The sequence below is a fragment of the Urocampus carinirostris genome, chromosome 6, assembly GCF_059441175.1.
Source record: "Urocampus carinirostris isolate Australia breed hairy pipefish chromosome 6, RoL_Ucar_1.0, whole genome shotgun sequence".
Taxonomy (NCBI): Eukaryota; Metazoa; Chordata; class Actinopteri; order Syngnathiformes; family Syngnathidae; genus Urocampus; species Urocampus carinirostris.
In genome coordinates this window covers 16,695,560-16,722,152 of record NC_142354.1, presented here as the reverse complement: position 1 = coordinate 16,722,152, position 26,593 = coordinate 16,695,560, and the positions used below count along the sequence as shown (strand labels likewise).

Sequence of the window (26,593 nt, the reverse complement as noted above, 5' to 3'; positions counted from 1 at the left end):
CAAACTCAATTGAGTTGGGGGCCGCTGAAGCTAGGGTGCAAGTGAGGTCGGGCAAAATCAGTGCTTATAAAAACATCGAATGAATGACCTCTTCAAACACACACAAAAAGCATAGATTTCAAAGTATAAACCTCTAATTCCGTCTGATATCTGCCCAGAAAATTGGTTTACACACGTACTGCAAATAATCAATTTACCCAAAACATTGAAAACTATGTTTGCTGATGTTAAATACATACATTGAAATACTGTTTTTTTCATAGAGACACAGTTTATAGAGTGAGCAACAGTCTAAGGCAACGTTTGATTTGCGAGGCACACAAATTAGTTTAGGATCACTCCCAAAATGTATACTATGCATACAAAAACAATAATATTCGAAACACATTACGAATATTGATCCATAAATAATCATGGTGTACCTATTAACCCACAGTCAGCATGGATCAGAAATTGTATCATGATTTGCTTTGTAATCTTATTGAATCAAGCAATCTTACGTTAATGAATGAAAACTTTATTTCGAACATTAAAATAAAAACAGGACAAAAACCATGAGTCAACCACAAAATAATGTTTCGTAACATGTTCGAAAAGGGGTAGTCAGAAGCAGATGCTTATTTTCCCTACCCCTTTATCTTCCCTGTTCCCTAACATTTTACATTTACTTCTCCTCTTGTGTCTAATATAACAAAATCTCATGGATATACTTATTACATAGGTCAGATATCAATAATTAGAATAATTACAATAATCACATATTTTATACACTAATCTTCGTAATACCCATCCCTCAACGTCATAATGCCACTAGTTACCAAACATGACTGCGGCACCAATGATAATAACAACAATAAAATTAAAAATAATATTTATAATAACAATTATTATATAATAAAAGCTACAATAACCAAAAGTTAACCACAATTTTAAATGCAGTATTTCCAATCTCACTCATCCCATCTTCTTCATCCCTATATTTCACCAGTAATGTTTTTTTGTATTTAAATTTGAACACATGAATAGTTGGACATTGTTTGATCGCATCTTGTAAATTATTCCAAAGTTTGACTCCACACACCGACACACACATACTTTTCCTGGTTGTTCTCACCTTTGAGATTTTGAATATACTACAGCCCCTCAAGTTATAATTTCCCTCTTTCCGAATGAATACTTTTTGGTTGTTTTCTGGCACCATGTTTTTGTTGACCTTAAATAACAGTTGCGAAGTGAAAACATTTATTAAATCATCCAATTTTAATAATTTGGACTGCATGAATAAAATATGAGTCTGATCCCGATATCCTACCCTGTGTATGGTTCTAATCGCACGTTTTTGGAGGATAAAAAGGGGCTGTAGTGAACTTTTGTAATTATTGCCCCAGACTTCTGCACAATATGTTAAGTATGGCAGAACTACAGAACAATATAATAAATACAGTGCATTCTAGTTTAAAAGGAATTTGGCTTTATTAATTATTGAAATGCTTTTAGATACCTTAGTTTGCATGACTGTTTAGAAAATTTGCATGTTTGTCTAATATAAAGACAAGTTGTTGTGTTTTCATCAATAAATTTGAACTGCTTAGATCAGGGGTTTCAAAGCTGCGCCCCTGGGACTAATTGCAGCCCTCTGAATGATACTTTGAGGGCCTGGCCTCAATATGAAAGTTAAAGAGGCTGTGGGGTTTTTTGACCACTGGATGTCACTATATCCTTCGTGCAACTGAAAACAAATGCTTGAAATCACAAGTAAGAATCCAACCGATCGAGTAACAATAAAGCACTATTTTTCTAACTTTGAGTCAACGCTACATAAACTAGCGGCGAGGTTTTAAGTTCTAGTCAAGTCAAGTCATGATTATTTGTATAGCCCTTAATCACAAATAGTCTCAAAGGGCTGCACAGACCACAGATTATTGCAAGTGGACAATTATTACACCACCCCCTGATCTAAAACCTACATGAGGGAAAGGAAAAACTCAAAAATCTCAGTCAAGTCATGTTTATTCTTGACGCCCTTAATCACAAGGAGTCTTAAAGGGCTCCCCGGACAAACTAGACTATTATGACACCATATCCTGATCTAAAACCTACACGAGGGCAAGTAAAAACTCAACATAAGGAAAATGAAGAAACCTTAAGAAGGTAATGCCCCTTCCAGAATGCCGATGCTCATGCCAATTCTGACAGGCTATTTCTTACACTCTACAATCTCCCTTTTCTTCCTTGTTTGTGCATTTAAGAGTAAATAACTGACCCCTGTCAAAGTCAAACACTTCCAGGACGAGCCCCAGAGGTCGAGCCAAGTGGAAGTAGTATCGATCCTCAACTCAAGGATCATTTCCGCCTATCTCTCCATCGGCTTAAAACGCCACGTCCTGCGTCGTCCCGATAACCGACGCGTCTCTTTTTCCCCCCGCCGCCGCCCGTCTGGGCACCCTTTGACCCCTGCCCAACTTAAAGGTACGCCTCGGGGGCATTTCATTTGGGCAGAGCGCGACAGCTATCGGTGACAGAGGAACTAATCCAGTCTTGCGCAGATTAAGAGTATTTGTGGATGGAACAGAGGAGCTCTCGCTATCAGCTCTCCAGGCAGGCAAGCCCCCGGGCCAGCGCAGTCCTGCAGGAGTCTTTGTACTCCAATAACCCCCCTCCGTTACTCCCAAAAGCCTCCACTTCCCACTTTCCAGATACTACTTTCTATTTGTGTCTCTAGCGCCCATGCCCTTCCATTGGTTGTCACCTTTTTACTTGTTTGTTTATTTTCTAATTCCGGTATTTTTAACAAAATGCGGCAGGTGCAAAATCTTGCGTATATATTTGGACACACATTTTCGATATTGTTTTTCAGTTCACCTCTCAAGCACTCGAAACAAAGTTTAAAAAGAAAATGTTTTGCTTGATTTGAGAAAATAAAAATCTGCCAAAGAAATAAGTGAAAATTTTATATATTTTTTAAATTCGCCCCTCCCTCCTAAAAAACGGACCGATATGACTTAAAATATCATATAATTAGCATTTTTACACATTTTCTCTCATGAGAAGCCACTCTGAAGTAACATTTCTCTTAAAGAAGATTTTGACCACTAGATGCTGCTGTATTGCTGTAGTGCAACCGAGATCGAGTGCTACAAAGGAAGAATACAAACTATAGAGGTTCAATGTGACCAAACCGCACAATTTTTCTTCTTAATTGTTTTGCACAGTTTTTCACAAGGTTTTGGGTTTGTGGGTTACCTGTAGCAGCAAGATGGCAGACGATTACGGCAGCTCTTTGACCTACGAGTATCTAAAATATAGTCCATGTATTTTTGATTATTGTAACAATCCAATATGTTTTTTATTTTATTTTTTTATGAATTAAATTTTTTGTCACCACTTAAAGGTGCTAAAAAAGACATACTGTCCCTTTCATATGTGAGAATGGTATGTTTGTGTAAACATTTTCCTGGAAACGGCAAAACTTGGCATGGCTCTTTTTGTTTGTCAGCTATACACTTCCGTACACTTTCAGTGGTATTTCCGGTTTATATTTAGGCAAAATACTTTGATCTGGAATCATTGATTTTTCTAGAATTTCCTACTAGATTTCCGAGACGACACAACGTATTTCTAATAATCTTTCAATCAAAGTATAGTACCGTATTTCCTGAGATATAAGGTGCACCGGATTAGAAGGTGCACCCTCCAAAAATAGCCTTTTGTCATATATATTTTATAACGCGCAATGGACTATAAGGCACATGCAATTCAAACTAGAATAAGAGCTATTGTATTTATTCTTGAACGACTTTCTGTTCTCTCCATTCCCTAAAATTCCTCTCTGGCAACATAAAAGTAGTGTGACAATGAGATCGAACCTCATGCCTTTTCATACGGTATATTGTATAATGGTTAATCTAGTTGTTAGGTGTCGGCGCTCATACCGCTGTGACCCGGGTTCGATTCCCGTTGCGGACGGTCTTTTGCAATTTTGTTCAGCAATCGTGCACAAATAATAGTAGTACAGATGCTGTCTTACTTACAAACAAGATAGGTTCCGGATAATCGTTCGTAAGTTGAATTTGTTCATAAGTTGCTTCAGTGCTATATTTTGTATGTTTAAGGTTTATATAAGTATGTTTAAGGCTTGTATAAGTAACCTGTTTTGTCCTAAAAAATAAGTATTTCGTAAAAGAATATGCTCTATAATTATGAATAAAGTTAATTTTAACTCATTTTTGGAAGATGAGCTTCAAGAGTTAGGCAACTTCCTTGTCTGTGGTAGAAAGTGGCTGAAAAAAAGCAATCCAACCATTTTCTCAACCGCATCAAGCTAAATTATTCCACTTTCATTTAAAAAGAAACAGATTACATCGTCCTTACACTTTACACCAACCATATGAATGGATGCAGGATATATTAAACAATTAAAATGTCAAAGTTCTTAGAGTGCTAGAGATAAAGTGCAGTGTGTTTACATTACACTCGAACTAGGAAGTAGAAGCAGGATTTCTTCTTCGGCGTGGATGTTGGGTGTCCTCTCACAGCGCCACCACACGCCGGTAGCGGCAGATAGAAGTACTACTGTACTGTCCTGTATTCTGAAAAAAGTGCACAGTACAAAATCGAACTTTTAGCAATGTGATATTTTTCCTTTTTTATACTGTAAATTCTCCTCTAGTAACGCACACAAAATAATACTTTGTGCATTCCCAATTTTATCCGGTATTTTGCATTAGTTTAGCACACCTTCAAATTTCTGGTCAATTTGTGTTTTTTTGGTGCGCCTTATAGTCAGGAAAACATGGCAACCTTTAAAAAAATTGGCAAATTATATGTGTTTATAGAATGCTTTTGTTGTCTTTTTGTTTTTGCAACCCTCTTCACTGACCAGTTTCCTCCTCCACACTAGCTCGTTTGTTGTTCATACAAGTGCTGCTCGGAGAGATAATGCGAGCCAGGACTTCAGTTTAAAGGACAGTGCTCCGGGCTGTTCCCTCTAACCCCCTCCTTTTCCTCTCTACAGATAGATTACTTTCAAAATAATAACAAAAAAGTAATTAATTCTCTCAAGTTGCGAACGCCACAGCCTGCGGAGAATTGTAAATTGATACAATGTGCATCCTTTCAGATAAATAAATGGCACATAAAGAGCTCCTTTCAGAGCCGCCTTCATGTCTGCAGCAGTCACGTCAAATTTTTTTTGTCGCCGTTGTCTATGCGGATGTTTGACGAGTTTCTCTTTGTGCATTGTTGTTGAAAATTAACGGCAAAATAATGACACGGTTAATAACCTTTCAAATAAATCTGGAGTGAAATGTGTCGTTTTCGTTACGCCTGCTGCGGCGAATGTTGCATAGAGAACGTGATGTCGGAAATAAATTTGAGCATTCGTTATGAAGTGAAATCTCTTTTTTTCACCTGTGGCAGCTAGTGCAAAAAAATATGAAAGAGTGGATATATTATATTACATTCTAATCTGACAGTCTTATCTGCCGAAACATATATTGAAGCAGTGAAAGGGTCAAATGAGCAATGACTCCACGAGAGGGTGGCCAGGGGTATAGATTTGTTGGCGAGAGGGGTATCAGTCTTTTGTTAGATTGTTAATATTATTGGTATCCAAAAATGTAAGTGAGAAGAAGCCTTATACAGTCAATAGATGGGTAAAGCTAATAGTTATATTATAACAAGTATCATGACTATTATTTTTGTTGTTTTTATTATTACTATCATTATCAACTAAATGTCTATTATAGTTGAGGGTTGATTTGTATTTCTGTCACAATCATTTTATTTAAATTCAGCACAATCTGGATACATATTTATGTGAATAAATATGTAGATGATGACGGTGAAAAACAAAACAAACAAAAAAACAACTGGGGATGAAATTACAAAGAACACAATCCAGACATGCCCTGGACATCTCATAGTTAGTGTAGACAAGCAGGGGCTTAATGCTGTAGTTATCAAGCCCCTATGCCTTGTCTTTTAAAATACAGGAAGCTTGGAAGTTCATTTGGTGTAGAAGCGAACAAGGCTAGACACTGCACAGGCCAATATCAGCGACGGTGGCAGTAGACGTGGCAGACCCTGGTTGGGCAAAAAAATAACGTGCCTTGCGCTATCTACTGTTGCACGCTCCGACAGGAACTGTTTAGTGCACCTTATGCCTCATACATACATAACACAATGAAAACAGAATTGTTGTGGAGCTCAAAACATCAAATATTACATTATGAAAGTGCCACCAGCGCATTGCCCCAGCACACCTGAATCAGTGTTTTCAGTTCTTCTCCGAGTTGTTTGCGCCACGTGTTTCCGTATTATGTGACCATATTTGGTGATTACAGAGACAAACATATATTTACTACCAGAAGTAAAAGGGACAGGGGGCTGCGTGGCGTAAAATTTGAGCCCTATATTTCTACAGGATAGCACCAGGGCGAACATACTCTGGAGAATAATGCCAGATTGCAACACAGACTTGTTCTTTTTCCACCGGCGGCAGCAAGTGCAAGAACTTAAAAGGAAATACAAAGGGATGTAGACTATAGTGAATAGAATTCTAGTTCTTTTTTGAGAGCCGTCTCTTTCTGGTTCCAAACGGCTCCTCAGATTTTTGTTGTTGCTATAATGGATATGTATTAACGATTATTATGTAAACTTTTGCACAAAGTGACTTCATCATTACTTTATTCAATCCATTGCACTACTTAATTATAATGAAATAGTTTTCACTCTATAATAAACTTTTAGAACACTTAAAAATTTTTATACGGAGCTCCGTTGAAGTACAGCAATTTGCGATTCCTGAAAAACACATGACCCAAAAAATGTAAAATGAATTATATACCCTTTCGGCGCAACAACAAATAAACTAAAATAAAACTTAAATGTGTCACGCTAGTCAGGAAACACTGGAATTAGGAAATTATTATGAAATATTAACACATCTGAAAAATTAATTTTTACTTTATATGTACTCAAAAACACAGAATCCTAAAAAAAATGCATGCTGTGCCTTCAAGAGAAAAAAAAGGCTCCTCAAAGAATGATGCATAGCCGGCTCCCGTCTTTTCCCTCCAAGTGAGCTCATAGAGCCGTTACGTTCGCCAATAACACATCACAAGTAGACTGCTGGATACACGAATAGAACATCATACAGAAATGAAAGACACACAATAGTCTTATTAAACTCATCTGTGCTATTTTTTCCCTCATATTATAACACCTGCAGCAGTCCTGGTTGAGGAAAAAAAATGGAAATGTGGAAGCTCATAGGAAGGTTAAAGAAATGTGAATAGAATACATTTATGCTTTTCGAAAATTACAATTCCGGAGCGGAATGCGCTGCTTGAGTGTTAAAAAATGGAGAGAGTGCCAATGCAAAGGACGAAGGCGCGGGTACTCGAGAAGCGAGGAAATGAAGAACTTGTGAATTCTGGAGCGAAATCATACAACCGATGGAAGACCTACAGCAGTGTGCAAAGAATTATGAAGAAGCGTGCTTGAGACGCCAATAGGAAGTGATATTGAAACGAGAGACACGGCATAACACGATTGAAAACATTATTCTGGGGGGACATCTACAGCTTTTCCTCCCGGTGGGGCACCTGCAGAAAATAGAGGGGCTGAAGTTGGAAGAAGCTGGGCACGAGATGCCAATACAACACACTATTCAAAAGAATGATGTGCGGAAAAACTGATTTAGGAAGTCAATGAAGGATGGGAGAAAATGCAAAGCATCATCTCATCTCATCTCATTAGCGTACCTCAGTAGGGTCGCGGGGGGCTGGAGCCCATCCCAGCAATCATCGGGCAGTGGGCAGGGGACACCCTGAACTGGTTGCCAGCCAATCGCAGGGCACACAGGGACAGACAACTCAATCGCTCATTCACACCTAGGGACAATTTGGACCGGCCAATTCACCTGAAATGCATGTCTTTGGAATGTGGGAGGAAACCGGAGTGCCCGGAGGAAACCCACGCAAGCACGGGGAGAACATACAAACTCCGCACAGAAAGTCTGGAGCTGGATTTGAACCCACGATAGGTTCCCATGACATGAACTGTGCCGCACAAGCGCTAACCACTGTGCCGCCGTGCTGCCCATGCAAAGCATCAGTGATATTGATATGGAAAGGCTTTTATTAGTAAGTTTTTTTTGGAGAATTCTCGAGTAAAATCAGTTTTTTCCTTATTTGAATTCGGTATTGAAATACAGTAGAGTGTAAATATAAAGACTTATGAAAAACAGTGGCTCATTTTTGGCCCGACAAGCATTTTTCAGTCGTCCGCATAATACACAAAAACCTGATTTTCTACTAAAAATATGGTTTCTACACACTGTACTTTTTTTTGCTTAATTCGAAAAATACAAACTAAACACAACGATAAAATATTTTCCTTCATAAAAGTGATCACTTTTATACGCAAAATGGATTTCCTCCTCTTTCTGAAATGTTTAGGAAGAGGTGTCAGGCCGTGTCAGGCTCATCAACAGACTTAGTCCGACTAGCGGAATGAGAGAAGCACAAGAGAATAAAAATGAGCCGCATCATATCAAACAATGACTTGCAGTTTTAAATGTGTCCACTGGATGCCGCTAAACCCGAGCACCATTTCCAAAACAATTCTGTGAAGCTTTACTCCCTTCTATTCGAAATCTAACAGCAAAGTTTCCAGATTCAAATACAAAATTTCCAAAAAGAATCAAAATAAAAAGCAGGAAAACACTTTTAAATGATTAAATCATTTTTACTAAAATGTATGTAGAGGTCTCTGTTTGAACGTACTATCAGCTAACTGTACCCCTTTTTAGTAATTTTAAAGGAGCGTATGTGGGCTGCGAGGAAAGTACTTATCTTTGCTGCCTTAGCAAAAATGAAATGATTGAAAGCATTTTTCCCTTTTGGAGAACGACTAACGGCTATGTTTGACCCACGAAAATAGCAAAAAAAAAAGAAGTGTGGCGGCGGCCATTTTCTCAGATAAGACATCCATTTTCTTTTGAAGAACTTTCATGAGCGTGAATATTAATTGCAGTCATTGTTGGCTATTGCTCGACATCAGGAAAGACGGAATCGAGCTTCAATTAAAAGCTAAAGTGGAACGCCCAGATTTAGCCAAGGGGCCAATCCTGGAGACCCTCATTCATGAAGGAATGTACATGCAGACTTCTACATCTTATATTTCGTTAGATTGTTTTTTGAAATAGATTAGTTCATCAAATTAGTTATGGGACGCTCACAATTTAAGCAAAGTACTAGATTAGTACCCTGTTTTAAGCACTTAATTTGCTATTTAATTTTGTAGCTTTACTTTTTTTATTTTGTAAATATTTTTGTATATTTTCTGAAGTATTTTGTTTAGGAATACTGTAGTATTTTTGTAGCATTATACTAGTTTTACGTAGATTTTTTTGTAGAATTTCTAAAGTAGTATTTTTGTAGTATTTTCATAGTGTTTTTGTAGTATTATTGTTGTTAAATGTGTGTAGTTATCAGTGGTAATAATTATGTAGTATTATTTTTTGTCGTATTTATGTTGTTATATTTCGGTAGTAGTGCTCCTTTGATGGTGTTTTTGTAGTATTACTGTAGTTAAACGTTTGTATGATTTCTGTGGTAGTATTTATGTAGTACTATATTTGTAGTATTTTTGTTTTAATTTTTTTGTTGGGGTGTTACTTTGTTAGTATTTTTGTAATATTTCTGCAGAGGTATCTTTTTAGTATTTACATTTTTAGTATCATATCTGTAGTGTTTATGTTTCGATTCTGGATTATTTCCACAGTAGTATTTTTATAGTGTTTCTGTAGTATCTTAATATTAGTATTTTATTTATTCTTTGTTGTGTTTTTGTGGTATTGTTGGTCATATTTATGTAGTATCATTTTTGTTGTATTTATGTTTTTATATTTCTGTAGTAGTGTTGCTTTAGTGATATTTTTGTTACATTACTGTAGTTAAACGTTTGGAGGATTTCTGTGGTAATATTTCTGTAGTCCTATATTTGTAGTATTTTTGTTGAAATATTGCTATAGGAGTTTTACTTTGGTGTATTTTTTTAGTATTACTGTAGTATTTTTGTAGCATTACACTAGTTTTACTTTGTAGATTTTTTGGAAGACTTTCTACAGTAGTATTTTTGTAATATTTCCATAGTACTACTTTTATAGTGTTTCTGTAGTATTTCCATTGTTGTATATTCTGTATTATTTTGATAGTAGTATTTTCTTTGGTATTTCCATATCAGAGTGTTTATAGTAAATCTGTTGTGTTTTTGTAGTATTGTTGTAGTTAAATGTATATAGTCTATCTGTGGTAATATTTCTGGAGTACTATATTTGTAGTGTTTTTGTTGTAATATTTCTGTTGGAGTGTTACTTTGGTGGTATTTTTGGAGTATTTCTGTAGAAGTATTTTTTAGTATTTTAATAGTATTATTTCTGCAGTGTTTATGTTGTATTTTTGTATTAATTCCACAGTAGAATTTTTGTAGCATTTGTAGCATTACTGTAGTAGTATTTTTGTAGTCTTTCTATTTCAATATTTAAATTGTGTATTATAGTATTTTGACCTTTGTAGTATTTCTGAAGTAATATTTCAGTAACAGTATTTTCATATTGTAGGGGTATTTTTGTCACATTTCTGTGGGAATCTTTTTTTGGTGTTTTCATAGTAGTATGTATGTGGTGTCTCTATTGTAATATTTTTGTAGTAGTATTTTTATAGTATTTCCGTGGTAATATTTTGCTGGTGGTATTTTGTTTAGTATTTCTGTAAAAGTATTTTTGGATTATTAATATAGTAGTATTTTTGAAGTATTTCTTTTGTATTTGTGTGTTATTAATGGATATATATTTTTGTTGTTTTTCTGTTGTAATATTTCTTTGCTGATATATTTGTATTTTGTAGTGTTTCTGTAAAAGTATTTTTCAACTATTTCCATAGTATTTTTGTAGTTTTTCCGTTGCATTTCTGCGTTTTTTTTGTAGTATTCACATAGTATTTCTCACACAAATGGACAATGGGGCAAAGTTGGCGAAAAAAAACTGTTTGGTAGTGCTTTATTTACCGTACAATTATATATATATTTTTTATCATATTTCAACTATTCGTTTTGCGGGCTGGATAAAAAAGGCTGATGGGCCGCATTTGGCTGGCGGGCTGTATTTTGCCCAGCCCTGGTGTCGAGGTTCAATTCCTGCTGCCCTGTATGTGGCGACGGCCCTGGCGAGGGCCTAATTGGTTTAGCAGCCGAAGGGGTCGCAGGTTAGCGTAGCGTAGCCAAACTCAACACGAACCTGATGTCGAGAGGAAGACCCCCTCGCCAGGGAGGGAAGCATATGTCGGACATAAGTTCGGGTCCCCCCCCCCCATCATTTTCAAAACCATCTTTTTTCCCTCTTTTTATTTTCAAACTGTGTTGTGTGTTGAGAAGTTTCATTAATAATCGTTTTAGAAGGGGGTGGCAGTGTTAATACACAGTAACATACCCTTAAGTCGAGACCATAAGGCACTCATTTTTCCTACAATTCAAACACTGCGATTTTAAACACAGTGCGGGAGCGAGGAAAAGAACAAGCTGCTCTTTTTACAACGGTGAGCAACATCAATCCGGTGTGTGGCAACCAAATCATTATTCAACGGGTCCAAAACCTGAGATCAAATTAAAGTTACCATCAATAAAGTCTGAAGTGTATTGTAAAGTGCTTCGGAGGTCCTCAGTGAACTGGTAAAGCTCTACATAAATGCAGTCCATTGGCCATTTTCTTTCGGTGCAGTAATAAATATGTGCTCGTCTTTGTAATTACCATCTTGAATGGTCACGGTAACCAGTGTCAATAAAACACTGGTAAAGTACATTTTAACACTACCCCAGTGAAAACATGGTACTTATCGAGGGAGTAGAGTTACATTTTCAGAGTTAATTTTTCCGTGATAAAAAGATTTTATTTTACACTACACTGCACTTTGGAGTGTTAGGATAATCTTACACTTAACATTATTATGGTTATATTTACAATGGGAAGAAGGTATCGATCCCAAGATAATAGTATCGATCCGATCCTAGTATGTCACGACCAGCACAAAGGGTAGACCCAATCGTGTAACGTTTCTCACACGTTTATTGAGATATAGAAAGAGGAATGGCATCGCCGCGATCCGGTGCTCGCAGGACACGGGAAGCAAGTCGCTCTCGCAATCGGATCGTGATCCGAATACGGAAGTGGATCTTCCGTAGCGGGTGATGGGGGGTGTCAGGGACGGAAAAAACATGTCGATAGCCGGGACAGGAGAGCAAAAACAAGGTCCGGATCAAAAACGGGTTGTAAGCTGGGACGGGAGAGCAGACGTGGTCGGGATCAAAAATGGGTCGTAGCCGGAGACAAACGGGGCGATCTGGAACGGAAAGGTGGAAAAACGGGTGCAAAAACGGGAGAGGTGGGAGTCAGGGTCAAAAAGGCTTGCCTTGTAACAACAGAGGTTCGCAGACAGACTGACCACAGGCGAGTGAAAGGACTGGGCTTAAAAATGACAGGGAACCAATCAGGTAGCCCGCAGCGGCTGGCACCAAACGAGCGGGCACAAGTGATCCAAATCAGTCATCATGACATAGTACTCGTTCAGTATTTATCATTTAAATATGTGGATCGGTCCACATGTAAAATAGGCATTTCTCGACCAATGTGTATTTAAAAAAAATGCACTTTTACTTGTTAATTCATGTATTTTTGCAAAATATATAAATCAATATATATTTTGAAGGAATTAGATATGTGTTACCACTAGGAGACACTGATAACCACACTGTTCATTTAAGTGCAGCCCTAGATTAGTTAGGGATTGATTTATTTTCTTATAGATAGATAGATAGATAGATAGATAGATAGATAGATAGATAGATAGATAGATAGATAGATAGATAGATAGATAGATAGATAGATAGATAGATAGATAGATAGATAGATAGATACTTTATTCATCCCCACAGGGAAATTCACATGATTATTATGTATTATGTATCATTATTTTTTCTAATTTTGTAATCTTATTTTTGTCTGGAATTTAAAGAAATATGATATTTAAGAACTTTGTTTTAGAAAACGTGATTTGACCCCCCCCCTTAAACAGACCCCAGATCTAGCAGCCCCCAATTCAATTGAGTTTGAATTAAACTGAACCTTCTTTTTTGTCTTTGAAAATAACATCGTGAAAATTGCATGCAACGCGTAATAAATGTTTTACAAGACCAACGGGATAGTCAAAGATATTTAGTTTTTGGAGACTGGCCTGTGTTATAGTAATCGTGCAATGACAAAAAGTGCATTATAACAATAGTGAAATAGAAAGTAGTGCAATGGAAGACCCTGAATGATATGTTACTATTCGTTTTTTCATATTTATTAAATAGAATATAAACTGCAATAGTTTTTCCCCCTACTCAATCCATCCTATATCCTTGCGCCTCTTTAACAAGGTGCTTAAGTGGAGCACAACTGGAGGTAATCTCTTCCATTTGAACACATTCCGAGCTCTTCCTCCGGCGAATGTCACATGCTATTACAATAATCTAGAATATTGAATTGGAAGCTTTATGCGGTGGGAATAATGCGCGCTTGGGCATATTGCGGGGCCGGGCCCTAACCTGCGGTATCAGCGGGCCTCTCTGACTGTCGCGGGGATCCGAGGGGATCATTTACCAGTTCCAAGTCCATTACTATTCATGAGACGATGAGCTCGGGGGCCAAGGATTAGCGAGTCCCTGGGCGCTTGTTGTGCCGTCGGCTCTGGCTTTGGCCCCGGGATGGGGGCCGTCTGGTGCGGGTGGCGGGCTTATTATCGCCCGGAGACCCCGATGTCCCTCATCGGAACACTCGCTGACAGCGCCAGCTACTGGGAACAGTCGCTTTTCTTCCCCTTCGACTCATTTCCAAAAAGAATGGGTCGCTTCGTCTTTTTTTGTTCGATTCCAGGAGGAAGGGGGGTCTTTCTGGTAAAATGTGCCTTGTGATTGGATGGTGTCTCGCCCAAAGTCAGCTGGGATAGGCTTCAGCCAGTGACCCTAAATGGAGGGCCGAGCCTGCCATAAATATATAGATAAATACCCACAAATACATGTGATATAAATAAATGAACACCAACTATGTATCCATTATCTGAAAGAGTGGTGGGGGTGCTATCTTCAGGCAGTGGGCAGGGGGACACCTTCAACTTGTTGCCAGGGCACACAGAGACAGAAAACTCACTCGCTCACTCACAATTCGAACCGGCCAATTCACCTGCCATGCAGGTTTTTGAAATGTGAGAGAAAACCGGAGTGCCTGGAGGAAACCCTCGCAGGAACAGAGAACATGCAAACCCCACACGGGGAGGGTGCGATAGATGGACCTGAACCTTGGACCCCCACACCGTGGGGCTGAGCGCTAACAAAATGAACACGTAATACCTAAATATATATGACATAATTGCAATGTATTCATTTGTTTATGCATATTGTCATTTATTGATTTCGGTATTGGCTACTACAGCGACCAACCAATGGGTAAAAAGCTTAGCTAGTTTGACATTCCACCTCATTTGAGTAAAATTTGGTCCTGACAAAATACATGACAACATATGCGACAAAATGCTCAACAAAATAAATGACAAAATATGCAACAAAATATGCAAAAAAAGGACAAAATACATGACAAACTAAAATAAATATATATGACATCATATACATATACATACATGTACATGATTAAAAAGATGACAAAATACGCAAAAAATATATAGCAATATCAGTGACAAAATACATGAGGAAATACTTGACAAAATACATGAGAAGACAACAGAATAAATGACAAATACAACGATCAAAAAGGCGACAATACATGAAAAAACGCAATATAATATATGTCAAAACAAATAACAAAATACATGAGAAAATACATGACAAAATAAACAACAGAATAAATGACAAAATACACGATCAAAAAGATGACAAAATACATGAAAAAAAGCGCAACATAATATGTGTCAAAACAAATGACAAAATATGTACATGAGAAAATGTATCAGAAAATGTATCAGAAAATACATGACAAAACAACGGACAAAATAAATGACAACATACAGAGAGAATACATGACAAAATAAACAACAGAATAAATAACAAATACCCGATCAAAAAGGTAACAAATCACATGAAAAAAAAAACGCTACAAAATATATAACAAATAAAATGACAAATACATGAGAAAATACATGAGAAATTAAACGACAAAACAAATGACAAAATATTTAACAAAATACCTGACAAAATACACAACAATATACGTGGAAAAATATGCGATTAAAAAATTTACGAAATACATGAAAAAAAGGCAACAAAAAATGAGAAAATAGATGAGAAAATACATGATAATGTAAATGACTAAATAAATGACAAAATATGAAACAAAATACCTGACAATATACACGACAATATACATGGAAAAAATATGCGATTAAAAAAATAAGAGACAAAATACGCAACACAATAGATGACAAAATAAATGAGAAAATAGATGACAAAATACATGACGAATATACAACTGCAAAATACGCAGTTAAAATGATAAAATCCATGATGTATTTTAAAATATAATATGATTTATTTATGTGCTCATTTATCTACATTGCATTTATCTGCAGGTATTTATTTATTCATCTCATCTCATCTCATCAGCTGCACCGCTTATCCTCAGTAGGGTCGCGGTGGTGCTGGAGCCCATCCCAGCAATCATTGGGCAGTGGGCAGGGGACACCCTGAACTGGTTGCCAGCCAATCGCAGGGCACACAGGGACAGACAACTCATTCGCTCAGTCATACCTAGGGACAATTTGGACCGGCCAATTCACCTGAAATGCATGTTTTTGGAATGTGGGAGGAAACCGGAGTGCCCGGAGGAAACCCACGCAAGCACGGGGAGAACATACAAACTCCGCACAGTAAGGCCGGGAGCTGGATTTGAACCCACGCAGGAGGTTCCCACGACCTCAGCACTGTGCCGCACACGCGCTAACCACTGCTCCACCGTGCTGCCTTCATTTATTCATTTATATATCTATTCCTAGATATGGTAGGATTTGTCCTTTATGATTTTGAGCCCTTTTCTCACTCCTCTGAAAAAGATGAAATTAGTACGAATTACATTCTCATTTCTCAATGTAAAGCATTGTCTATGAACGTGTTTTTCCGTCTGATATATGAAATAAACACCTTATTTAAAAAAAGTGACTGAAGGAAAAGGTACTTTGCTGTTTAAATGTTGGACGCTGGGGACAATATTTTTCGAACCATTTTTTATGTATTATCACTTTGTCTTTAATATTTGGTGGGCCGGATTAGAAAGGCCGATGGGCCGCGTAGCCTGCGGGCCGTCGTTTCCCCACCCATGATCTACAATTAAGAAGCTGAATGATGAAAACAGTAAAATATGTTCCTATTGGATTTCCTTTAACTTAGTCACTTATTTATCTTTTTTGCCTGAAGACCAAAGAGTCTCAAGGTGTTTCATTTTCCTCATGCCGAGGTTATTGAGTTTTCCCTTACCCTCATGTATGTTACAGATCAGGGGATCTTGTATTGGTGGTCTTTACAGCCATTGGAGACTTTTTGAAAACAAGGCTATAACGTACAAATAAACACGACGTCCACTTGTGGGAATTCGATCGCCATCGGCTGCGTTTTGACGCGTGGGTTGTTTTTGGCGCCCCCAGGTGATGAGTATCCTGAGCAACGGAAGCGCGGTGCCTTCGCAGGCGCAACACGATTTCTCCATCTCGCCGCTGCACGGCAGCCTGGACGCTTCCAACCCGATCTCGGCGAGCTGCAGCCAGCGCTCGGACTCCATCAAGGGTGTGGACAGCCTGGCCTCCTCGCAGTCTTACTGCCCCCCGACCTACAGCGCCACCAGCTACAGCGTGGACCCCGTCGCTGCCGCCGCCGGATACCAGTATAGCCAGTACGGCCAAAGTAAGGGAAATACCTTCCTATCAAATCTTAATACGTTCTATCTCGTGACGTGGGCTGGATCAGGCCTGCCAAGGGTATTAACCGTTGAGAGAAGCACAAGTGAAAAAAGACTTTGCAGATGGAAATGTCGACTGGATGCCGCCAAAGCCAGGCATCACTCACAAATCAACTGGAGATGCATTTCTTTCTCTCTCTCTTTATTTTCTTTTCATATATCTCTATTTTTTTTTAAATCTTTTGTTCCCTCTCCGTCTCAATCCTCTTTCTTACGCTCCATTTCTTCTCTTTTCAACTTTCTCTCCCTCTCAGTTTCTCTTTCTAGGTCTCTATTTCTTTTCTCTCTCCCTGTCTCTCTTTGTATTTTTCTCCTCTCTCTTTATAAACTTTCTCTTTTTTCTCTCTCTATCTCTTTCTCTTGTTCTCTTTATCTGTCTTTTTACTTTTCTTTCTCTCTTTCCTTTTCTTTTTTTGTCTTTCTCATTCACTTTTTTTTCTTGATATCGGTTTCCCTTTATTTCTGTTTTAGTTCTCTCTCTTTCTCACTCTTCCTGTCTTTTTTCTCTCTTGGTCTTTTTCTCTCTTTTTATCTCTCTCTCTTTCTCTATAATGTACTAGTCTGTCCCACTATGTGTCACTGTATTATGTAGTGCGACCGAAAACAAGTGCTACTAAGCACAAGGAAGAAGACAAACTACGTAGATCCAAAGTAACCGAACCACACCACTTTACTTCATTTTTTGACCAGCCTTTTACAAGGTTTTGGGGGTAACTGTAGCAGCAAGATGGCAGGCGATGATGTCAGCTCCATTTACGTGAAGCTCACGTCATGTAAAATGAATACAAAGTTCTCGACACATGAGTGTTCAAATAAAGTGCACATTTGTATGATAGTTTATGTACTTTTGCCTATTACTCAAATCAATGTTTTTCAAATGTATAATAATTTCGAATTACCATAGGAGGATGGAAACATGGTAGCTTGGAGTGCAATGGGCACCACCAGGTTGTACTTGTCCAAGCCGCACCACAGGAAAATGGTGCCCCTGCGACCATAGCGGTTTGTCTAGACCAGAACGGAGACAGGACCCACTTGCGTTGCGTTTCTCACAAGTTTTATTAGGAGAAAGGTGTGCACCCACGATCCGGTGATTGCTGGGTACGGAAAGCAGGTCGCTCTGGTACTCGGATTGCGCTCCGAACGCAGAAGTGGATCTTCCGTGGCGAGCGATGGCGGAGTCGGGGACCGCAAAAACGGGTCAGCAGCCGGGACAGGAGAGCAAAAACGTGGTCGGGGTCGGAAGCGAGTCGGAAGCCGGAATAGGAGAGAAGACGTGGTAGAGGACAAAAAGAAGTCGAGAGCAGGGACGGGACAGTAGACGTGATCGGTGACAAAAAGAGGGCAAAAGCCCGGACGGGAGAGTAGACATCGTAAGGATCAAAAACAGGTTGAAGCAGGGGAACACACGGTAGCAAAAAACGGGACAGGTAGGAGTCAGGGTCGAAAAATGCTTTCCTCGTGTTAACTGATGTTCACAGACGGACTGACCACAGGGGATTGACAGGGCCGGGCTCAAATAGTGACAGGGATCCAATCAGAACCTGTGGCGGTTGGCGCCAAATGAGTGGGCACAGGTGAGTCACATCAGCACTCATGACACGGTTAAGGGATCCGACCAACCATTAAATCTGTATTCCATAGTATTTGCAAGGATAGATTTTCATGAAATAAAATCATTTTCAAACAAAGTTCTAAAATGAAACAAAGACATTCGCCTTCTCATAAGTGTAATATAATGGAGGTTAACACTAGGAGGCACTGAATATCACACACTTTAATTGCAACCATAGACTTGTTACTGATTGATGTATTTTCATCTCATCTCACCTCATTAGCTGTACCGCTTATCCTTATTAGGGTCGCGGGGGGGCTGGAGCCATCTCCGGGCAGTGGGCAAGGGACACCCTGAACTAGTTGCCAGCCAATCGCAGGGCACACGGGGACAGACAACTCACTCGCTCAGTCACACCTAGGGACAATTTGGACCGGCCAATTCACCTGAAATGCATGTTTTTGGAATGTGGGAGGAAACCGGAGTGCCCGGAAGAAACCCACCCAAGCACGGGGAGAACATGCAAACTACGCACAGTAAGGCCGGTAGCTGGATTTGAACCCATGCAGGAGATCCCCACGACCTCAGAACTGTGCCGCACACCCGCTAACCACTGCCCCATGTATTTTCATATTTAATATTTGAGAACAATATAAACCCCTTCGACAAATACACAATGTTGATAAAACGCAAAAGAGCATCTTGACCTTTGCCACCTTAACCGGCGAAGGCCGAGACACGTGCTCTTGATAAAGACCCCCCCCCCTCCATCACGCCTGAGTCACATCCTTCTCCACTTGTATGGGAAAAGCAAGAGGGCCACTTCAAAGAGCGGCACGCCCCGGGGGCCGCCATGTCCTCTTGCCCACCTCCTCCTCTCACCTCCGACTAGCACAAACGTACAAAAACACACCCGAGGGCAGGAAAAGAGTTAGCGTTATTAGATTAGCATAATTGACCGATGCTGTCGGCCATCCAGAGAGGTAAAAATCCCGTCTTGTTTGCGTTTTCCCGTCGGTTGCGTCAGTCGGATGCCAGTTTAATGGCGGCTTCATTAAGACGGTTAATGACCGGGAGGGGGGCCGACGTGGAGTGATTGAAAATGAGCGGTCGCGCGGAGTTTGGAGGGCATGAAATCGCAGATGCCAGGTTTAACGAAGACTGGCGTGCACACTCGCACGCTCTTTCGAGGGGGAGGCCTGCTGAGTGACAGGCTATATTACAGACGTCGAACTCAGGGGCCGTGGGCCGGATTTGGCACGCCGCATGGTTTTATGTGGCTTTTACGTGTTACGTAACGCCGTTAATTTTTTCAGTGGAGGGGTAATCTGTCGAATTACGTTTCCCGCCGTTACTATTACCGACGGTCAAAAGGGATACGTACACCTGGTTGCAGAACGGAAATGGCGGCGTGCTCCCGGACCTGTGACGTTTTCAGCGCTGAGGTTTTCGCTCAGCCCGAGTTGTTTACGTCGCGTCTTTTCGGATCATGTCACAATTCAAATAGCGTATGTGTCATGGCTGCCATGGCGCCCAATTGGCCGCGCCCGTGTGTGTCACAGTTGCCGCTGTGTCCAATTGGCTGCGCCCGTGTGTGTCACGGTTGCCATGGTGCCCAACTGGCCCCGCCCGTGTGGTGTCAGCTGCGGCTCGTTGAGAGATTGATTTTCTGTTTATATAAAGCTCAGCGCTCTCTTCTGCCCACAAGCCGTGGGTTCTGACACGATCCTGGTTTACTGTAAATATCTTCAGTCCAGTATTATTCCCGTTTATTTATGTCCTGTTTTTTCAAGTTCCAATTTTGTTTCTGTCTATTTTGGTCCTGTTTATTGTTTTCGCCAGTTTTCGTTCCCGTCTAGTTTCTCCTGTTAATTATCGATATCCTGATTCGTTGTCAATCCTGTCTGTCCCTTCCTGTCCGGTATCGACTCCATCTGTCCTATATCAACTTGGGCAATTGGAATCGGTCTCGTCGGTCTCTGGCTTCCTGTCCTTCCACGCCAGACCGGCTTCCTAACGTGCAGGACTCCCCATTTCCCATAAAATAAAAGGCTTGTGTGAGAACGTCACGCGATTGGGTCCTGTATCTGTTCTGGTTCTGACAATATGAATACCATATAGTTAGATTGCTGTTACGAATATAGTTTTCACTAGTGCGCCAAAAGACAAGGCAACCGACTCTTGTCGTTCACGAACAAAACAGCTAATTTCCCCCGGATGCCTTTTTCTCTTATGATTGGTCAATATTTAATGTCAGGAGGGTTTCTGTTTAAATCTGTTGACCATTAAAAAAGGTTAAAATTGTTTTGTATTTTATCTTTGTTTGGAGATTTCAAAACATTTTTATTTTATTTCCCGTGTTTTTGAGTGTTAATGAATGTATATAAAGTTTAATATTTTTCCTTCTTTTCTCTCTTTTTCTTTCTGTATTTGTATTTTTTTCTGTTATACCAATTTCCCAATTCATTTATCAAACCCGGTTGATTGTTATTTTATTATATTCTTTACTGTTTATTTTTGTTGCACTTCGAGTGTTAAATAAATCTGTTGCTGATGAGGTGCAATAAATACTACAAGGTTCCATCATGTAACTACTTCAACTGACTCAAATACTGCACACAACAACTAATTCTAAAAGTAATGGGATAGTTACTTACCCTGGTAACTAATTACATTTACTGTAGAGTATTTCAGATACTAACTCAGTTACTTTTTAGAAGGATTAGTGAGTAACTATAAAAAATTATTTTTTGTGAGACAATGCTTAAAGAAGCACAAGAGAAAAATGAGCTGTATCATTTTAAAAAATGACTTGCAGTTTTGAATATGTCCACTGGACGTCACTAAAGCCAGGTGCCACCTGCAAAGCACCTACTTTAGCTTTATCTGCTGACTACCATTAATCAACCAGAGAATATTGAGGAAACATATCCTGATGTTATTTTACTTAAAATATGTCACAGGCTTGAAAAAAAAAAATCAAATAAATATCTCTTGGGTGTGTTTGCAGAAGCTGTACAAAAATTGACACTTTTCTAAGCCATCTTTTCGCTCAGGTCATCAGTGAAGCCTTTGTCATTTTCCGTATGTGCGCGTGCGAGTATGTGCATTTCTTAGACACGCTCGCATAAACCATTATTTTTTTTATCTTCTTAGGGGTTTCGTTTGGACTGTACTTGAAACAGGCTGCTTCGTACTTCCACCATTTTTATGCCACACTCACAAAAAACGTAGGGCCGAGCAAGAAATCACTCTCCAGCCCCCTTCTCCCATTCCTGCTTCCTAATGTCAAAAAAAAAATCAACTTTCAACATTTTAAGGACACCTTAAATGATACACCCTACCTTTAAAGAAGCTTTAGCTCTTTTCTATTATAGATATGAGAACTAACAGCAAAGTTCCCATATTTAGGTAACCATTTTCACTAGGAGATTTGCGATCATTAAATTAATAGTTTTAAATAGTGTTTAGCGCTCACTTTCCCGGAATTAAATAAACTTTAGTGGAAATGAAAACTAGTGGAAATACTGTTTTCCTTTCTCATTTAATCTTTTTTAATAAATGCACAGTTGAAACCTACGAGATATTAAATCAAGGCAAAGGAAATAAATATTGAGGAAAAACACCATCAATAATATTTTTATAATAAATTATTACATCCCTGAATCATTATTTAATAGTGAGCCCCTGGAAAAAAAAAACAGCCCTCCAGAAAAGTCACACTTTTTATGCCATTAATTTACTCGTCGGCCGCCCGAGAGAATGCTTCTTTCAACTCTAAGACCCTATGACTCGATGACCTGAGCTAAAATGAATTTGACACCCTAGCTCTACGAGGCTACAAATGCTAGCAGACTGCCAACGATTATCTTATTCCTTTTTTAATAGTATCTTTCACTCTGGCTTTTGAGACTTGCATGAATTACCAAGAGTGAATGGAGGTTGGCTTAAGTCACATGACTCACGCGGTTAGCCGACACATCGGAAAAAAGACGCCTGTCAATCGCAGGCCCGACTGTAGAGAAAAACAAACAAAATTCTGTAAATTTCCTACTATAAGAGCGCACCTGATTGAAAACGGCATGCTTAATAAAAGACATGAAACACATAAATTCTCTCTCTACCTTTATCCTGCTATCTTGCTCGGCCCTACCTTATCTGGTCACTCACCTCCGGGCTCTAATCTCCACCCCACACTAGTGTCCCCTTTCCTGATTACCCTCCCATCACACCTCTCCCTCTTCACTATTTAAACACTATGTATTCTTGGCTCAGTGCTAGTTTGTTGCCTTCATATCACGTCTTAAGCACTCTTGTGCCAGCATTTTGTCATTCTATTGTTCCGAACACTTACCCTGCCCTTCCGGATGTCGAGTACTGCCTAACGAACTGCTGGACTGTTGCCCTCGCTATTGGGACTCACTGAAACACCGACCCCTATGCTGCATCGTCAACCATGATTATTGCCTGGCTCCCTGACCATATCCATAACCTGCTAACCATTGTTTCTGCATTGTGCTTCTGACAGTCTGGGGGGAAAAAAGACAATTCCCAAACACATATGAAACGGTTTTAGATTAATAAGTATCAAGTTTTATTAACAAATATGAAAATAAATATACCATGTCAAATAGAAACTTTTCAAATGTGTAACTTTACTTTATTTTGTGTGCAGCTGCTGTGGACTACCTGGCCAAGAACGTGAGTTTGTCCACCCAGAGGAGAATGAAACTGGGCGACCACTCGGCCGTGCTGGGACTTCTGCAAGTGGAGACGGGTCAGGCCTACTGAAACCCCGGCCCCTCTCTTCAGGAGGCCCCGCTGGGCCCCACCGACTTCCATGTGGATAGTAGTTAACGACACCATTTTGACTCGCTCTTTTTTCCCCCCGATTGTTAATATGACTGTTGCTGTATGATTATTGTTAATATGTTGTTCTTTGATTCCACCTTGAGGAGGAGGAGGCATATTGTTCTTTTTTTGTTTTTTGCCCAAGTTCCTAGTAACCTAAGATCAGTTTCTTTCTTTTTTTGGGGGGGGAATGACCTTCCCGCCTTCATGTTCATCTTGACATTCCAAAAGCACTTGGCCGCTCAGTGGGAAGTCTGGCTGGAGGGAATCTGCAGGGAATTTTAAGCAGTTTTGGGCAGCCAATAGTACCGCCTCTTTCCAACAGAAGCTCCATCCCATAGGGAAGGCGCGGCCTTTGTTTGGGGAACAAACAGATCGGGGACATTCATGTATTGGCGATACTAAGCTAAATCCTGTCTATCTTCGTCCAAAGCCCAATAAACCCCGCAAATTGAAAATTAACCACCTTCACTTGCCCCTCGCTCAAAAAAAACATTCCTTCCAAAACATTCCAACTGAAAAGCATTCCAATGGGAGAAAAATATGCGAGAAACGAAACATCAGTACAGAATTCTGATTTCCAGGATTTTTTAAAGGAACAGTGTGTATTATTTGACAACTACAGTCAACTCCAAATTTTAAAAGAGGTATAGAGGACATAAAAAAGAAATTAAAAGTTATTTTATATATATATATATATATATATATATATATATCTCATCTCATCTCATCAGCCGTACCGCTTATCCTCATTAGGGTCGCGGGGGGGCTGGAGCCCATCCCAGCCATCTCCGGGCAGTGAACAGGGGACACCCTGAACTGGTTGCCAGCCAAACGCAGGGCACACAGGGACAGACAACTCATTCGCTCATTCACACCTAGGGACAATTTGGACCGGCCAATTCACCTGAAATGCATGTTTTTGGAACGTGGGAGGAAACCGGAGTGCCCGGAGGAAACCCACGCAAGCACGGGGAGAACATACAAACTTCGCACAGGAAGTCTGGAGCTGGATTTGAACCCACGACAGGTTCCCATGACATGAACTGTGCCGCACAAGCGCTAACCACTGCGCCGCCGTGCTGCCCCTATATATATATATATATATATATATATATATATATATATATATATATATATATATATATATATATATATATATATATATATATATATATATATATATATATATATATATATATATATATATATATATATATATATATATATATATATTTAGGTATTTGATTTGATCTATTTTTACTCACAATACCACCTTGTACTTTGTTTTGGTTGAACTCTTTCCCACAATGCCCCATTACAACGTGGCACCGTGTGTAATAATAGTGAGATGATGAAATTAAATTTGAAACCTTATTCTTCGTAATTCACAATCCAAATGATTGGGATCTGTATGTTTCACTGCGGTGATCTGGGTTCAATTCCCGTTGCATCTAATTCTTAAAAAAAACTAAATCTTTCGACTTATCAATCCTTACACAATCGCAGATGTCATGTTTAATGCATATTCGCGCACCCTTTGGGAAGGGGGACCTTGCTTAGTGACAGGCTATATTACTGGTGTCAAACTCATGGGCCGTGGGCCTGGCATACCACATCATTTTATGTGGCTTGTCAGCAGTGTTACGTAATGGCGTTATTTTTCTTCAGTAAAGTGGTAAACATACAAATTGTGTTTTCCGCCGTTACCATTACTGACGGTCAAAAGGGGTGCGTACTTTGACACACGACCTTATCAGCGCTTAGGTTTTCCGCTCCCCCCTGAGTTGTTTACGTCGCGTCTTTTCGAATCATGTCACCATTCAAAATAGCGACTACAATATAGTTAGATAGCGGTTACGAATACAGTATTTATTAGTGAGCCGAAAGAAAAGGCAACCAACTCTTGTCGTCCGCAAACAAAACGTCTCTATGAGTTCTTGGAAGTGAACAAAGGGAGTCTATTCCCCACCAATCAACAGCTGGTTCCCCCCGGGACGCCTTTTTCCTCTTATGATTGGTCAATATGCGTTTTAACTCAATTACGGTCATATGTTACTGTTATACCTCGGCATAACATGGACCCTAACTTCGAGGTATGTTGTGGGATAAGAAAAATGCATATATATATATACACAGATAAATATGGAATAGTCACAAAACAAGGCCCAGTAGTTGCCAAGCACTGTTCTAATCGACATTTCTCTGGTTTGAATGTTTTCTAAGTACGACTGTCTGAATACTATGAAAGAAAAGCCTTCAACTGACACCAACCTCTGTTTTCTCTCACGTGCCATCTTATTTTTAAACATGTACAGTGTCTTTGTTTCTAAAGTTTTATACTAAAATGAAGCGTTCACCTTTCACCTTGCTGTCCGTCTGTTGAATTTCTGTTGGTTTCGTTGGACTTTGTATCGAACTGCTCTTGAATCCCACTTCGGGAAGAAGAATGTGCAAAATAAACACTTGGGAATGAATTTCCCTTGGACTTGGTCCAAAGAAAAGGACCAAAAAACTGCTCCGATAAGCGGATCTTTTTACCTGCTGGCCAGACAGGACTGGACCCGTTTCCTGTTTATGCGCTCTTCTCTCAACAAAACAAACGAGGAAAAAAAATTCATCCTGAGCGGCGTTGGAACCAAACGCACGGACTCACCTGATTCTCCAATGAACTTGTGAATATCTGAAAAGAAGAAAAAAACAATCCGAAAAAAAACAACAATTAGATTCGTCTTTAGCGTATCAAACTCATTTCTAACACTCAATAAACATTTGGATATTTAATATGTCTTATTCCTACCCCGATGAGCTGAATTACCTGTTTAGTTTCTTTGGGATTTTCCGCGCTTTTTTGTTCGGCACGTAAGTTTGTGTGTGTGTATATATTATCAAGGTATAATTTATTCTTCTCTATGAATATTAGACTAGTGGGGAAAACTTGTATTGGTATTTACTACCTTCGGCCTGTGGATGTCTTAACTGTAACACTGGCGTAACTGTTATCTAATAAAGATTCCAATTCAAACTGATTGAGAAATGTCTTATTGTCTGTCTTTAAATCATTCAAGGATTGTATTAATTAGGGAAACCATTTGTCAGGTCATAAAACGTGACCTGTGTATACAATG

At 39.4% G+C, this 26,593-nt stretch overlaps 1 protein-coding gene across 3 annotated transcripts in view; it reads left to right on the top strand.

Annotated features, from left to right (window-relative positions):
* pax7a (paired box 7a) overlaps positions 1 to 24,175 on the top strand; it is a 113,152-nt gene extending 88,977 nt beyond the window's left edge. For all 3 annotated transcript variants that reach the window (XM_088338063.1, XM_088338064.1, XM_088338061.1), the window contains 2 exons: positions 16,749 to 17,004; positions 23,290 to 24,175. In XM_088338063.1, coding sequence (XP_088194189.1) covers positions 16,749 to 17,004; positions 23,290 to 23,405 — 372 coding nt within the window. In that variant the 3' untranslated portion in view covers positions 23,406 to 24,175. The remainder of the gene's footprint in view (positions 1 to 16,748; positions 17,005 to 23,289) is intronic.
* Positions 24,176 to 26,593: the final 2,418 nt, after the last annotated feature.